This window comes from Oncorhynchus gorbuscha, linkage group LG25 (assembly GCF_021184085.1).
Source record: "Oncorhynchus gorbuscha isolate QuinsamMale2020 ecotype Even-year linkage group LG25, OgorEven_v1.0, whole genome shotgun sequence".
NCBI classification, from domain to species: domain Eukaryota; kingdom Metazoa; phylum Chordata; class Actinopteri; order Salmoniformes; family Salmonidae; genus Oncorhynchus; species Oncorhynchus gorbuscha.
The window spans coordinates 26,821,559-26,837,892 of NC_060197.1; the positions used below are offsets into that span (position 1 = coordinate 26,821,559).

General features: G+C 45.8%; 1 protein-coding gene across 6 annotated transcripts in view; it reads left to right on the plus strand.

Annotated features, from left to right (window-relative positions):
* The window catches only part of LOC124014510 (H(+)/Cl(-) exchange transporter 3), a 68,197-nt gene extending 51,952 nt beyond the window's left edge, over positions 1 to 16,245 (plus strand). For 3 of the 6 annotated variants that reach the window (XM_046329595.1, XM_046329599.1, XM_046329596.1), the window contains 13 exons: positions 1,125 to 1,285; positions 1,977 to 2,076; positions 2,281 to 2,468; positions 2,795 to 2,917; positions 3,568 to 3,774; positions 4,053 to 4,133; positions 4,239 to 4,787; positions 5,031 to 5,217; positions 7,300 to 7,517; positions 7,622 to 7,802; positions 8,593 to 8,809; positions 10,804 to 10,879; positions 13,475 to 16,245. In XM_046329595.1, the coding sequence (XP_046185551.1) occupies positions 1,125 to 1,285; positions 1,977 to 2,076; positions 2,281 to 2,468; positions 2,795 to 2,917; positions 3,568 to 3,774; positions 4,053 to 4,133; positions 4,239 to 4,787; positions 5,031 to 5,217; positions 7,300 to 7,517; positions 7,622 to 7,802; positions 8,593 to 8,809; positions 10,804 to 10,879; positions 13,475 to 13,654 (2,468 nt within the window). In that variant the 3' untranslated portion in view covers positions 13,655 to 16,245. Of the gene's footprint in view, positions 1 to 1,124; positions 1,286 to 1,976; positions 2,077 to 2,280; positions 2,469 to 2,794; positions 2,918 to 3,567; positions 3,775 to 4,052; positions 4,134 to 4,238; positions 4,788 to 5,030; positions 5,218 to 7,299; positions 7,518 to 7,621; positions 7,803 to 8,592; positions 8,810 to 10,803; positions 10,880 to 11,798; positions 11,856 to 13,474 lie in introns of all 6 variants that reach the window. The other 3 variants (XM_046329597.1, XM_046329600.1, XM_046329598.1) reach the window with 2 other exon arrangements.
* The last annotated feature ends 89 nt before the right edge of the window (positions 16,246 to 16,334 follow it).

Genomic DNA, 16,334 nt, shown 5'->3' on the forward strand with positions numbered 1-16,334 from the left:
GCGCCTATTTTTATGGGGAACCGTTATCTGAGATTGTGAAACGAGTTTCCAGGAAGAGAACCTCACAGACTTGGAAGTAAACATTCTCCTTCACAGTTTAAACCAGAACGGCCCTTTTTGGAAGGACATCTTTTAGAACCTGAATGAACTACTGTCTTGAGTCTAACCTCCATGACCAGTGAGTGATTAGTTGAAAGGAACTCAAGAGACCTGGATAAGCCTCGGTTTCTACCTTCTGTGTTCAATCTGCCATCAAGTCTGCAACTGCACCTCCATTTGGCTCCAGAGTGCCTGGGGGTGAGGGAGTAACTGATTAGGATATCTGATTATAACAGGAGTGTGTGTGTGTGTGTGTGTGTGTGTGTGTGTGTGTGTGTGTGTGTGTGTGTGTGTGTGTGTGTGTGTGTGTGTGTGTGTGTGTGTGTGTGTGTGTGTGTGTGTGTGTGTGTGTGTGTGTGTGTGTGTACAGCAGTTAGTCTCTCTCCACCATGTCTGGCTCTGGTTTTGAGATGCAGCAGCCAACAGATGGATGGACGGGGTTTCCACCCAATGTTAATTCTCATTAGTTTTCGTAAGCCAGCGGCGTGTGCCGTGCTTCGCAGTGTCTTCCTAATGGGCCCGATAATGGAGCAGATATTTAGTGCTTCCGGGCTGACGCACACAGTGTAAAAAAATAAAAATAAGATGGAGCTGGGGTTTGGCGTAATTTGATTTAAGGGATGACTATCATGTGAGAAGAAAGGAGAAAAGACGACAACACCACACACTGTTCAGTCCTCTGCTGGTAGGTTTCGATGTACGGGAGCAGCGTTTTGACTGCGGTTGGTCTTCGTTCAGAGGGCGGGGGGAATCATCTCCCTTGTCTGATGTGACTGCATTAGTCAAAGATTGGGAGGTTTTCTCTGACGCTGTTACTGTTCCCTCTTCTTTTTTTTCACCTGGGTTTCTCAGTGCAAATTGACCGGGAAGATTGTTTACATCGCTGTCTGACCCAGATGGCTTCTTCGTAGCAGCATTTGTCCCATCCAGACTCCTAGCAATCTGTCAGCGAGCTAGTACTCCACCGTTTGCCAGTCTTTCACAAGAACTTTCTCACTGACTTGCGCTCGCTCTCTCTCCTGTAGGATCTAACTACGTCATGTCTAACGGGGGCGGGGTGATGAGTAGCACCACCCACCTGCTGGACTTCCTGGAGGAGCCCATCCCGGGGGTCGGCACCTATGATGACTTCCACACCATCGACTGGGTCCGGGAGAAGTGCAAGGACCGGGAACGCCACCGCAAGGTGAGGACAACATTTACATTTAAGAAACTAAAGGCTGCAGAACCTGTGGCTCTGATGCAATGCATTTTATAGATGGATAACATTTCAGTCAAATAGCATAACGGTGTATTCAACTAAGGTAGGTTAAACAATCACAAGGGTGTCCCCCAGGGCTCTGTGCTGGTCCCCTTAAATGGTGCCCTAGCCTAGACAGAAGTGTTCCCTACTTTCTCTGTGGTGGCTCTGTGTGCATGGCTTGTAGTGCATTGCTTGTAAACACCACAAGGAAACCATTTTGTCTTTTGCTATATCTGAGTGGTTCCTAGAAATGTCATAACCTCACTCATTTGAATTTTGTCTGGATGTTTTTATATTTTTAATTGTTCGATTTTTTTTTTTTTATACCTGCCAAATGGGAACAGTAATAGTTGCTGTCAATATGACACACTGTAGTAGCAGCACAAGTTTATGGGTAGTTAGGCCACTCATTATGAGTGGTAATAAATTATCAATATTTTGTTAATAATTACTCTAAAAAGGGGGAGGTGTGTGTGTGTGTGTGTGTGTGTGTGTGTGTGTGTGTGTGTGTGTGTGTGTGTGTGTGTGTGTGTGTGTGTGTGTGTGTGTGTGTGTGTGTGTGTGTGTGTGTGTGTGTGTGTGTGTGTGTGTTTCTAACCCTGCTCTCTCTGTGGGTGTGTGTGTGTGTTCGCAGATCAATGCTAAGAAGAAGGAATCAGCTTGGGAGTTTACCAAGAGCCTGTATGATGCCTGGTCTGGGTGGCTGGTGGTGACACTGACAGGGCTGGCTTCAGGTAACACACACACGCAGTCACCTGAGCTCACCTGTACTAATAGCCAGTTACGGGTAATTACAGTAAATGTAGGCTCATCATCGACAACATGTATGTTTTTCGTCTTGCTTTTGATGAAAGGCTTAAACTATCGTTTCCTTCTTCTCTTCCCTGTCCTCTTCTTCATCCTCTCTCTCTTCCTCCCCTTCCTCCTTGTCTGATCAGGTGCTCTGGCTGGTCTAATCGACATCGCTGCTGATTGGCTGAACGACATCAAGGAGGGGGTGTGTCTGAATGCCATGTGGTTCAACCACGAGCAGTGCTGCTGGGGCTCCAACGAGACCACGTTCGCTGAGCGGGACAAGTGTCCTCAGTGGAAGAGCTGGGCGGGGCTCATCCTGGGCCAGGAAGAGGTGAGAAGGATTTCATTGACGTAGGTGTTACAGGTTTCAGATGGCTGTTATAAGCACCTTATGTGCTGTAATAAAGCAACTTATCGGTGTTATAAGCTAGCGGTTACCAGAGTAGAGAGGGACAAGTCAGGCAGAGGTGAGAGAGGTATAAAGTGTCTTCACCACTGTTTAGACTGACTCCATGTTGTTATAGATGACACCAGGAGTTGATTTGGTCGTTCTATATGTGTTCTCCTGATCTAACCTCAGAACAAATGTCCGTATACCCTGTGTCAGTGTATTGACAGTTAATAATATGCTCTTTTTCTCCTCCTCCTCTGTCCCAGGGCCCTGGTTCCTACATCATGAACTACTTCATGTACATCTACTGGGCTTTGTCCTTCGCCTTCCTGGCTGTGTTACTGGTCAAGGTGTTCGCCCCTTACGCCTGTGGCTCCGGTATACCTGAGGTGAAGTCGTACACACACACACACACGCACACGTACACATGGATGCACACACACACACACACACACACACGCACACTATATATATACAGTATATATTGTGATTCAGGAAGAGCGAGAGATGAGGATTAGCCACGGGGAGCAGTTGGAAATGTTTTGTTCGTCTTGTAAATTCTTAGTCTGAAGCCGTTTGGGATATGTTTGGACATTTACCTTTTTGTTTATTTTGTTGAATTTAAAGGGATAGTTTCTTCAACTTACAGATATTTCCCTTACTTAGACATTTAATAAAAAGGAAACTCCAGCACACCAGTGAGCTTAATGCGTCCTTAACGTTTTCAATAGACTCTACGAACACCTCCCCTCCTCTCCCTTCTCTCTCCCAGAGAACAAAGGACATTTACATTGGCCATGTCGCAAGTATCTCTCCTTCCTCCCAAAGTGTGCACTTGTTCACTTCCCTTCACTGATTTGTAAGGAAATTACCGGTAGAAGAAATATGGTGGAAACTCCCACTAGCCCATGTCTCCACCAATCCAATGCTTTTAGGTTTGTGGGAAGTAGTGAACGAGGGCACACATCAGGAGGAGGGAGAAATTAATGGGAAACGCATATCTTATTTCTTTCCTCCCCCCACGTCTCTGTCTCCCCAGATAAAGACCATTCTGAGTGGGTTCATCATCCGGGGTTACCTGGGGAAGTGGACCCTGCTGATCAAAACTGTGACCCTGGTGCTGGCTGTAGCGTCTGGGCTGAGCCTGGGGAAGGAGGGACCCTTGGTCCACGTGGCCTGCTGCTGCGGAAACATTTTCTCATACCTCTTCCCCAAGTACAGCAAGAACGAGGCCAAGAAGCGAGAGGTGCGTGCGATTATGTGATCTACGGTTCTGTTAGGCGCGGTCAAATACAGTACCATGCAACTTTTATCGTCCACGTACGTCAAAGAACGAGCCTAAGGAGAGAGCGGATATGGTTTGTGTTTGTATCTGTTGCAATTACATGACCGTGTGGCGTATTGTCTTCAGCCCTTTTCTGTGTCACCACATAGTAGGATATACGACTGTGTTTTAGGTCAATTCCTGTCTGTGTGTCCGCTGACTCGGCCTGTGTTTCTTTCGTTTCTGTCTTCTCTCCGCAGGTCCTATCTGCAGCGTCAGCGGCCGGGGTGTCCGTGGCTTTCGGTGCTCCCATAGGAGGAGTACTCTTCAGCTTGGAGGAGGTACGTTTTATACTGAATGTGTGTGCATGTGCCTGACTGTGTGTCTGTACATTGAATCACAGGCTATAATTTCCTTGCTCCCCTGCACCTGTCTGCCCCCCCCAGGTGAGCTACTACTTCCCTCTGAAGACCCTGTGGCGCTCCTTCTTCGCTGCATTGGTGGCAGCCTTCGTCCTCCGCTCCATCAACCCGTTTGGCAACAGCCGTCTGGTGCTATTCTACGTGGAGTACCACACCCCCTGGTACCTGTTTGAGCTTATCCCCTTCATCCTGCTAGGGGTGTTTGGAGGCCTCTGGGGGGCCTTCTTCATCAAGGCCAACATCGCCTGGTGCCGAAGGAGGAAGTCCACCCGTTTCGGGAAGTACCCCATCCTGGAGGTGATCTTCGTGGCGGCCATTACCGCGGTCGTGGCGTTCCCCAACCCGTACACGCGGCAGAACACCAGCGAGCTGATTAAAGAATTGTTTACCGACTGCGGACCCTTGGAGTCGTCCCAGCTGTGCCAGTACAGGAGTCAGATGAACGGGAGCAAGGCGTTTGTGGACGCGTCTCCCAACAAGCCGGCTGGACCCGGGGTGTACGCAGCCATTTGGCAGCTGTGCCTGGCGCTCATCTTCAAGATCATCATGACCATCTTCACCTTCGGACTTAAGGTGAGGAACGGCGGGGGGGGGGAGTGCTGTCCAGTTAATGTGGTTGTATTGGGGAAATGATCAGATCGTGGCCTAATGCAGATCTTCGATTGTAGTCAACACTCCCAAGTAATGCTGATCAGGTTTGGGGTTGAAAGGCATTGAGCAAAATTGGAATTGGGATTTTAGTTCAGGATGTTTTTTCAACAGGAAATGTTCAGAAGTAGTTGGAGTGGTTCTTTGAGTTGTGGTTAATATCCCCAGGTTCCTGCTGGCCTGTTCATCCCCAGTATGGCCATCGGGGCGATTGCCGGGCGTATCGTTGGCATCGCCGTGGAGCAGCTGGCGTACTACCACCACGACTGGTTAGTGTTCAGGGAGTGGTGCGAGGTAGGCACAGACTGCATCACCCCGGGACTCTATGCCATGGTGGGGGCCGCCGCATGTCTGGGTGAGTTAAAAAAATCTACGTTTATCGGTCGCATACAAAGATCTGCAGATTTTATTGCAGGTGGAGCGAAATCCTTATGTTTATAGCTCCAACAGTGCAGTAATATCTAGCAACACAATCAAATACACACATAATCCAAAAGGTATAAAACAAGTAAAGAATGCGCAATATCTTGGGCTGTGATGATCATGGAAATTTTGGATGATGGTTATTGGCCAGCCAAATGACTACCGTCTCCGTAATACCGTTCGAATAGCATTTTATTTTTGTGTGTTGTTTATAGGGCCCTATGAAATCCCCCCGAAATTAAGTTTTGTTACCTTGGTTTCTTAGTTTTATTTTTCAAGGTTTGTGATTTTTATTTATTTTTATTCAGGTTTTCACTCAAATGTTTTACAATAACAACACAATTGTATGTTCTAAGTCCACAACACTGCTATGTTAAGTCCCCCATATCGGGAACTTTAAGCGGTTCTGGACCGGTTCCGACTGCCATTTTGGTGTACAAAGCGCTCTGTAAACACCTTAGGGTCCCGTGCCTTATGATGCCAGAAATCTGTCTGCTCTCCGCTGCCACTTTCTCAGCGGAGCTGACTTGGAAGTGTCAGGTTTCACACCTACATTTGCGTAGGGATTGACATGTCACATTGTCTGGCCTATCCACACAAAGAATTGATTTACTCTTCCCCCGAGCGAGTCATCCCAGCCTGTGAGACGGCATATGAACGAACGGTGACAGTCTTATCGGATCCAGCCTGTGTAGTTGAATCTTGCTGTGATATTCTCAAACGGATTTAGAGCTCTCAACGTGAATAAATACTGCATTTCATAGAATTGAAACTATACCACTTTCTCTTGGAAATAGAGGGACAAAATCACTTCGTCCTTAAAGCTGATGAGTATGAACACATTTGAATGGTGTCTCTGCGCCACTCAGTGGACGTTTAGAAGGAAATTCTCTGTCGGCAGTTATATGAAATAGTGCCAATATTGTACTGTCATTAAGTATGATCATATTTATTTTGCAGTTATCTTATCTTAAGTGTTTACTTGAGGCTGACGACTAGCATCAAACCAACTTAAAGTATCTACAAAATGGGTTTTGCAACGACACAATTCAAAAGGAAGGATACAGCTCATTTTTGTCCTTTAACTGTTCGAGATTCACAAATTATTATTTTGATTCCCGTGATTCCATTTACCACGATTGAACCCCAACTGCTACAATGGCGAAGCGAATCGTTCAATTTGTGAAAAATAATAATTCAAAAGAATCGATTCATATTAATTAAAGGAATCAATATTTTTCTTATATTGGGGCATTCGTTACACAGTAAATGAATTGTATTTTATTTCCATGATGGCCTTCATCCATAAACGTTGGTTACATGGTTATACGGTAATTGTGCCAGTCTAGCGTTATCAGAAAGAGCAATGTCAGAGTCCGGAATATAAATATAAATGGTGTGTATAGACAGTATATGAAAAGGTGTGAACAGCAATAGTTATATTGGATGAGCCATGCTTAGAATACAGTATATATGTATAAAGTGGGTCAAACGGTATGTAAACATTATTAAAGTGACCTGTTTTCAATGCCTTAATATACATGGGAGTACCAGTCTCTTAAGGTGCCTGGCAGAGTACCGGCGGTGGCCGGTTAGTGATGGCTCTTCAGCAGTCTGATGGCCTGGAGATAGAAGCTGTTTATCAGTTTCTCGGTCCCGGCTTTGATGCACCTGTGCTGTTTCCGTCTGCGAGATGGTAGCAGGGTGAACAGACCATGGTTTGGATGGCTGAGGTCCTTGATTACACTGAAGGACCTCACTGGCTGTGGGTCTGTCTGTATTTTTATGGTTCTGTCTGTTGTTCTTACTCGGTGTCAGTTTCCCCTTGTGATACATTGCTACATGGACTGTGTTGGTCGATTTTTCAAATGTAATCTATCTTGCTGTAAAGGCTTTGGTCCTCTCCCATGCAACTCTTCCCTTGTCTCCGGGTTGTTGCTGTAAATGACGGTGCTGTCACTTCTCAGTCAACTTACCTGGTGAATAATACGTGAATCATTGTGTTGTGCTCCAGGTGGTGTAACGCGGATGACCGTGTCTCTCGTGGTCATCGTGTTTGAGCTGACGGGCGGCCTGGAGTACATCGTGCCCCTCATGGCCGCCGTCATGACCAGCAAGTGGGTGGGCGACGCCTTCGGGCGCGAGGGCATCTACGAGTCACACATCCGCCTGAACGGGTACCCCTTCCTCGACGCCAAGGAGGAGTTCACACACACCACGCTGGCGCGGGAGGTGATTATTTACACACACACACACAGTAATCAAAACAAAACAAACTTCACAAAAATGATTCACAAGTAGATGCATGATGTTCTTCCATTACTGTGTGACATCAGGTGATGCGGCCGCGGCGTAGTGATCCGCCGTTAGCGGTGCTGACGCAGGACGACCTGACAGTGGAGGAACTACAGGGGATCATCAACGAGACCAGCTACAATGGCTTCCCTGTCATCGTCTCCAAGGAATCCCAGAGACTGGTTGGCTTCGCTCTGCGCAGGGACATCACTATCGCTATAGGTGAGGAGAGATGGAAGGGTGTGTGGGGGGGGTCTGATTCAACCAGACCCTGAGTTAAACTAGTATTTTATTCCCTTTCAAATACTTTAGCTGCACTTCTTTTATTGAGCTGAAACCAATGGAATTGTGCCAAAAGTGTAAACCCTCCCTATCTGGCACTAGAGCTCTGCTACCCGACCCAAGCCCGACAGGCCCCTACATTATGCATCGGGTTAGGCTCGGGGAGGGCCTGTTTTTTTGTTGTTTTGTTTTTCATCAATAACTAGGGTACAGGCAGGACTTGGTAGCACTAACATTTTGAACCTGAGCCGTTTGTTCAAAGTCATATCTGACTAAGATCATAACATGGTGTCAGAGGTGCTTCATCCTCGTCAAATGTAAGACCGGAGACATTATTTCACAAAAAATAATAATGTTACTTGAGTTTGTCGGGAGTTTAGAGTGACTCAAAGTAGCAGCTAACTGCTCTCTCATGCCTCGTCATTGAGCAGAGCAGCCCAAGCAGAGCCGTTGCTATGGATACTCCCAGAGCACATGCAGAGCGAGCAGTGGGCAGGAAGTGAGTGACAGACTGAGAGGAGCAGCTAATGGATATACTAACAGAGAAAGTTATTTTGGGTTTCAGGCCGGGCCTTACATTTTACATTTGGCACAAAAATTGGTCCTGGGGAGGGTAGGACCTAAACATCGCATGGGCATGGCTCGGGTACCCCCCGACTTAGAAACGAACCAAATCTCATTTCTTGTTCTCCACCCACCCACTCCCTCTCTCCCTCCCAACTGTCAACAGAGAACGCACGGCGGAAGCAGGAGGGTATCCTGTTGACTTCGCGGGTCTACTTCACGCAGCACGCCCCTACGCTGCCCGCCGACAGCCCGCGGCCCCTCAAGCTGCGCTCCATCCTGGACATGAGCCCCTTCACCGTGACCGACCACACGCCCATGGAGATCGTGGTGGACATCTTCCGCAAGCTGGGCCTCCGCCAGTGTCTGGTGACACACAACGGGTGAGATGAGGGGTAGGGTGGCATGGGAAGGGGTGACGGCTGGGGGGGGATCGGAGGGTTGGGAGTTTGTCCAAGCTGGGCCTCCGACAATGTCTGGTGATGCATAAAGAGTGAAACGAGAGGGTGGGGGTGCGTGTGTGCTGGTGGTGGGGGAGGGGTAATCGCTAGGGTGGCTTGGGAAATAGGGCAGGGGAGGGGGAATGGAAAAGGGATGAGGGAATCACGGCTTCAAAATGGGGGGGGGGGGGTGAAAGACAAGGAGGGAACACTTGGGGAAAGAGTCTTCCTACGTCCTCCTTACCTCAGCCTCCGTGTTGGCAACCTGAACTAACACCTCAACAGGCAACACCGAGTTCCCTCAACACAAACCAGACAACACACTCTCAAGGTCTGTTCCAATATACACACACTACTGGAATTGGACATCATGCATTTGAAGTGATATGCTAGTCTGGATAATGGGACGTACTAGCCATGCATCGCCTCACTGTAGAGCGATGCATGGACACTGGGAGCCGTGGTGTTATAACCTGTTATAACCTGTAGGCTGTAACCTGCATGGCCTTTCAGCTAAATGCTAGCTGCGCTACTCTTACCAATATAACTACTGAAATACCACTTAACAAATACCGGACAGGAGACACTCACCAATATACTACCACCATTACTGTAGAACAGGTATCATACAGAGAGGAAACCTATCTAGCTTAATTCAGTAGCATGACTAAGAAGCTCTTAAGGAATGCAGTGTGTTCATTGAAAACTAGTGAGTGTAAATCATAGATTTGAAAAATTCCCGTCATGCAAGCTCGAGACAGAAAATTGGTGTTATCCAGTTTCCTTTGGAGGGACTCGTGTGTCTTGTTTTAGAAGTTGGTGGCCTTCAATTGTACTGCACAAGCTCTGAAGGGACACCTAGTGGTTAAAAATAGGAATTACAGGACAGACCGTGTGCATCCAAAAATATAAACGCAACATGTAAGGTGTTGGTCCCATGTTTCATGAACTGAAATAAAAATCCCTGAAATTTTAGTGGCACAAAAAGCTAATTTCTCTCATATTTTGTGCACAGATTTGTTTATATCCCTGTTAGTGAGCATTTCACCTTTGCCAAGAGAATCCATTCCACCTGACAGGTGTGGCATATCAAGAAGCTGATTAAGCGGCATGATCATTACACAGGTGCACCTTGTGCTGGGGACAACAAAAGGCCACTTTACAATGTGCCGTTTTGCACAACACAATGCTACAGATGTGAGGGAGTGTGCCATTGGCACGCTGACTGCAGGAATGTCCACCAGAGCTGTTTCCAGAGAAGTGTAGAAACCCTCGTTCTGTGCGTTATTACCCGGCAGTCATAGTCTAAGTATATGTTTAAAGATGGATGTTTAGACACAGTCAGGAGAGGCAGAGTGACTGAGATTACAGGTGACGGCAGTCCTTTTGTTTTTATGCATTTTTCTTCTTGTCATAATTGTTTCGTTTTCTATCGTTTGATGCCACCTTTGGTCTCAATGAATGTATCATTCAGTAGCTATACATTTAGGCTAAATGTAGAAACATCAGACATACTATATCCTAGGTTATTCATCTACAATACTTGATTCCGTTACTACTCACAAGGTTAGAATCCATTACACGTGAACAAGGAAGTTATTGAAACCGACACAAAGATGAATCATATGCACGAATAAACACCAGTTGGCATCCAGTTGACACAAGCTGATATAAAATCACCATCTGTAGGAGTAGTATATTTATTGACCATTCTTTTTAAAGCAACACTATTAGGATTTGTTTGGTACTTTATGTTATGATTTGACACTGTTATGTCATTTTAAGTTATGTTTATTTATGTTTCTATAAGTTATTATTTTTGTGTTTTGTATGCTTTGTGCTGCTGTCTCTCTCTCTCTCTCTCTCTCTCTCTCTCTGTCTTTCTCTGTGTTTGCGCGACGGGCAGTCTCCTGAGTAACAGGTGTGTGTTTGTACAGGATTGTATTGGGCATCATCACTAAGAAGAATATATTAGCGCATCTGGAGGAGCTCAAGGAACACACGGAGCCCCTGGTGACTAGCCCGCCCCCTGTCCCCTCCCATTCCACTGACCTCTCCCCCTTCCCCATTTCTGCCCACCTGCCTAGGCGCGACGCATGAAAGTGTAACTGACAGTTCCCGTTTCCAATAGCAACCCACTTGTCTTACTGTGTCATATTTTCAACTCACTCACAAATGCACTCTTTTTTTTGTGGGGGGGTGGGTGGGGTGTGTGCATCCACTTTCTCCTCACTGGATACCCTATCATTCACAAACACAAGTGCCACTCTGTCACTCTCTGGTCTCCCTATTCATTCACTACTAGTCATTAACAACAGTTAGTAAGATGTATATTTTTAAAAAGATCTACTCTAAATGAGTGGTGTTGTTATGAGTCCTTTTAATGTTGGACTTTGATGGGAACTGTCATTTGAAGCTTGATTAGTTAGATCCTCGTCACGTACTATTGCTCCACCGCCATTTCCATCAACGACATGCCACTAGCTATTAGTCCCTTCATCAGTAGTAGGGGCTGCTTCATCTGCTATAAGAAGTTATTATAGAATATAGATAGAAGCATGAATATACTGATTGTATATTGATCCCGTCCCTGTCCCAATAACTTGCGTACAGCCATGTAGCCATGCCTATTTTTTGTGTGTGTATCACTCGGCCCATCAAAAACCTTCACACGCAAACATTACATAATTTCACTTTAAAAGCATCCCAAATGGCACCCTATGTCCTGTGTAATGCACTTCTCGTTCAAAAGCAGTGCACTATGAAGGGAGTAGGGTGCCATTTTGGACGTAGTACAGTTTGACTCCAATTAATTACTGCTTCTTCCTGTTTTGTTTTCTTTTTTTTTGTCTTTCTTTTTACCTCTCCCTCTCGCTCCCCCCTTCCCCCCCAACTGGGTCACCGTCCGTCCGTCTGTCTGGCGGACCAACAGATCGACGACATCTGACCCGACAACTCGTAGCTCCGCCGGCGTCCCCTTAACCGATTGGCGAGTAACCGGCCGCTACGTGGGAGCGGACCGTTGGTTTTTCTGGGAGGGGGAGATTTAGCATCTAGTGTCCCTGACGTAGGCCTAGTAGAACCCTCCTCCTGAGAGAGTGAACTCTATGGTGGTGAAGTGATGGTGGTGTGATGGTGGTAGTAGCCGTGTTGTGGTAGCTAATACCTATAGTATAGGTAGCCAGCTAAGACAAGCAACCCACATTCAACACCCACCCTGATCCTAAACAGTACCCACCCCTCATTCAACCCCCTCTCACCTGAACTCAACCCCCGTGCCTCACCCGTTGCCTCCCACCTCAACCTCCCTCACTTTAGATCTGGTCCCCTCCACTTCCTACATGTGCCCCACCTTCAACAGGCCTGTTCTGTAGATCAGGGACCGTATTCATGAAGCGTCAAGTAGTAGGTGTGCTGATCTAGGATCAGTCCTTATAATCAAATTCGTTAGGATCTTAAAGGCTAAACTGATCCTAGATTAGCACTCCTACTCTATGACGCTTTGAAAGACAGCCTCTCATCACTCTCTCAGCTCAACGTCTGTCTCTCTCGCTCTCCAGTGTCTGCAGATGTTTCTCACGAAATCTCAGTTTAATAGCACAAGTGTTTGTAGTTATAACAACAACAGAAAAGGCAATTCTAGGAATCAGGATGTCCTAATGGACATCTAATTATTATCCGTTTGCACAATGGTTGCAAACGGTAATTGACCCTCTATGTTTTATATTACATTTCAACCAATTGCGACCTGGCTCTCAGAAAGGAGTAACCTTTTTAAAGGGAGCCGGTAGCAATGAGCCTGAAGACGCTTGACTGGGTGTTCCAGAATGTTTATCCCTGAGGACTGTGAAGGTTTGATTGTTTGGTAAGGCAAGGTGTTCAGTCTTGCTCTTCCTAGTGTGTTCAGTTCATTTCCTCCCCCCAGGCTTCTAACGAGAATCACTCACTCACCATTCTCCCTTGGTTACTCACCACCTCCTCTCCACCTCGTATCCTTCCTTGGCACCAGTGGGACTCGTGTTTTTGTTGGCATGGTTGCAGTGACACTGACTGTCACGGTTGACTGAGTGGTTACTGTATTCCCTGTTACTGTATTCCCTTGGGCTAAAATGCAGATACAGTTTGGAAGAAATGGAGCATTTGCTTCTCTAGACTGTAGAATTCATCATTATTATTTAGTCATTTTTTTATATTTTTTATATAAAGCAACTTATCATAAAGTGTCAGGCCCCAAAATAATATAAATCCCCAAACGAAGGCCCCAACCGAATTGCCACAATTTTGTCAGTTAACACAGCCCATTATTATGGTTAGATAACATGATCTAACCAAATAAATAATATTATCATTCTCTCTCGATTGATTCCACCTTTGTATCCCCGGCCAAAACCACCACCGACCGGCCAACCAACCGCACTAGCCAACAAAAACACGATACAATTCTCTCCCACGCCAACCAGACTGTGCTCCCTGCCAGCTCATCACTGACTAACTCTCTTTTTTTCTCTCTCTCTATCCCTCTCAATCTTTCTCACTCCCACCCGATCTCTCTCACTCGTTCTGTCTCTCACACACACACTCTCTCACACACTCTTTCTCCCCCTGCAGGCGTCTCCTTGGTATTATCACAAAAAAAGATATCCTTCGTCATATGGCCCAGATGGCCAACCAAGACCCCGACAACATAATGTTCAACTAGTCACCGCCTTCTCGGGTCGTCAAGCTGACGAGGAGGAAAGCGAGGAGGAGGTGGTAAACCTACTGGACGGCCGCGGCTCCACCCTATGACAGCCCACCCCAAATCCACCTCAATACTAAACCAGAGCCCTCTAGAGGCCACCTGAAGGAAGAGACGAACAGACTCTAAAAGGACTTTAAAAATGGCTCCTGTGAGGGACGTTTTGGCCCCTAGGTAGCAGCTACTACAGGCTGGGGCATAAATACACAAGGAATGCAATTTAAACACACACCTCCATTTACATACAGAAACATACATACATACATACATACATACATACATACATACATACATACATACATACATACATACATACATACATACATACATACATACATACATACATACATACATACATACATACATACATACATACATACATACATACATACATACATACATACATGAGATCAGACTCACTCATACACAGATGCCACACAAGCATGCCACTAGCCGAATTGCACCTCCTTCAAACACACTCTTCATGCTCCTTTGTCCTTGTCCTGTTTCTATTGGTTCACGCTGGCGGACATTGCTGTGAGCCTGAAGCCTGGCTACCGAGGTAAGAGGTCAGAATGATCCGCTAGGACGCGAGGAGCGACCTTCAGACACCTCGACTGCTGATTGGCTGTCAGCCCTGCCAGGCTCCACCCCCACTGTGTCCCTCCCTCCCCACACCCCATCGGTCCTCGAAAGCATTGTTTACCTGTGAACTCTCTTTGAGTGAGAGAATGCATGTGTGCGTTTCACCTCCACGTTCCAATCAGGTTGTCATAGTAACCCGGAACTACAAACTCCCACCCTTCCCCCTAAAGGCATCCGCCTGATATTAGACTGGGCGTTGCTCCAAGGTGTAAGTGTGGGTGAGAGAGAGAGAGAGTGAGTGAGTGTGTGTGAGAGAGGAAGGAAGATCAAGGGTACAAGCAGGTTGTACTGAAGTAGTTAGTTAATGTCTGAGTGTTGTAGTTCAAGAACAAAATGTCTCTTTCTGATGTATGTGAAAACATTCTGTACAGAAGAGTCCGATACTCATCGGTTACATACCCCCTCCCCTGTTGAAGTAAAGGGTGAAAAACTCTGTGTGTGTGTGTGTGTGCGCGCGTGCAATTACCTTTTGATCTGAGCCAGGTAGGCAATATGCCATAGAGGTGTGTGTGCACGCGCATAAGTATCAGATGAGAAAAGACTTGTCCGTTTCTCCGACAGTGAAGGTGGGCAGTGTGTATATCAAAATAAATAGGAACACTAACTCAAGGTGAAGTTCTGTTACTGGAGGAGAAAAAAAAAGATCATTTTTTTTCTTTTCAAACTATTACTAATGCAACTACTTTTAGAGTATTGATATATACATAATCAAGTAACTTTTTTTATGGCTTGTAATGAAACAAAGTCAAGACTGGAAAACCACTTCTTTTTTTTTCAAGTGAACAAAATAAATGGATGATTATGAGGATGTTGACGGTAATACTGCACAGTAACCATGTCTTAGATCTTTTACTTTGCTTTAATTAAGCTGCCTCATGGTGTGAGAAATGTGTCTTGTATTTTCCACTGGAGCTTAATCTTTTCTTGCATCTCTCCTCCTCTGCCTCGTCGTCAAGTACAACAATTCAACAGGAAATCTTCTTCGCATTTGTAGATTTAAAATCATGAATTGAAAGGACTGAAATAGGAGGTGCATTTCACAACACGGTTTTTGGGAGGTGTGCCAGTAACTCCTTTTAAACTTCAATAAAGTCTCTTGTACATTTTTGACTTGGGGATATGTAGAAGCACACAGTACACAAAAGGAAATAGTTTTGAACCCTCCATGTGTCAACCTAGACTCATGAAAAAATAATATAGGATCGTATATCTGATTCACCCTTTAATGTGTGGTTCACCACAGGAAGCAGTGACCTCGATGCGTGCGCCAGTCAAAGGAGTCCTCTCTCGCTCTCTGGCTTTGTTTCAATGACAAGGTGCATAGAGTAGCACCTTAGCTGCTGAGTGAAGGCTATGGGATGTGTCCCAAATGGCACCCTTCCTCTATATAGTGCACTTCTTAGGGAAAAGGGTGCCATTTGAGGCACATATTAAAGCGTGTGGAGGCAGGTGGTGACTTCATGTTTCTCTCTATTACATTGATAGTCTTAGGTCATATTCATTAGGCACCAAACATAATAAAACAAACAGGGAGGGACTTGTCCAATAAGAAACGGATATTTTCCGTTGCCAAATGTTTTTCAAACGTTTTCCATCGCGTGCCCTAATGCAGGGTTTCCTGGGTCCTCGGTGCACATTTAGTTTTTTTTGCCCTAGCACTACACAGCTGTCTCAACCAACTCATCAAGCGTTGATCATTTTGAATCACCTGTGTAGAGCGAGGGCAAAAACTAAATGTGCACCCAGGGTGGGCCTCCGGACCGAGTTTGGGAAACACTGCCCTAATGGATTCAACCCTGCTGTTGGTTGACGAGCGCATCGTCCTTGTTAACCCATGTGGTGTCACAACACTGTTCTTTTCATAACTTCATACTGACTTTTATTTATGGTAGATAGTTGTACATTAATTGTATGATTACATTGATGGTTTGATTGTACATTTAAAACAATGTGTAAAAGTTAATTGTTTTAAATTAAAATTAGAAAATTGCAAAAATGTGTCTGAGTGGGTTCTTAATTCTATTTTAGACATTAACAGGATTCTAATAGTATTGAGGTAAAAGGATGAACACACCAAGTTACTGT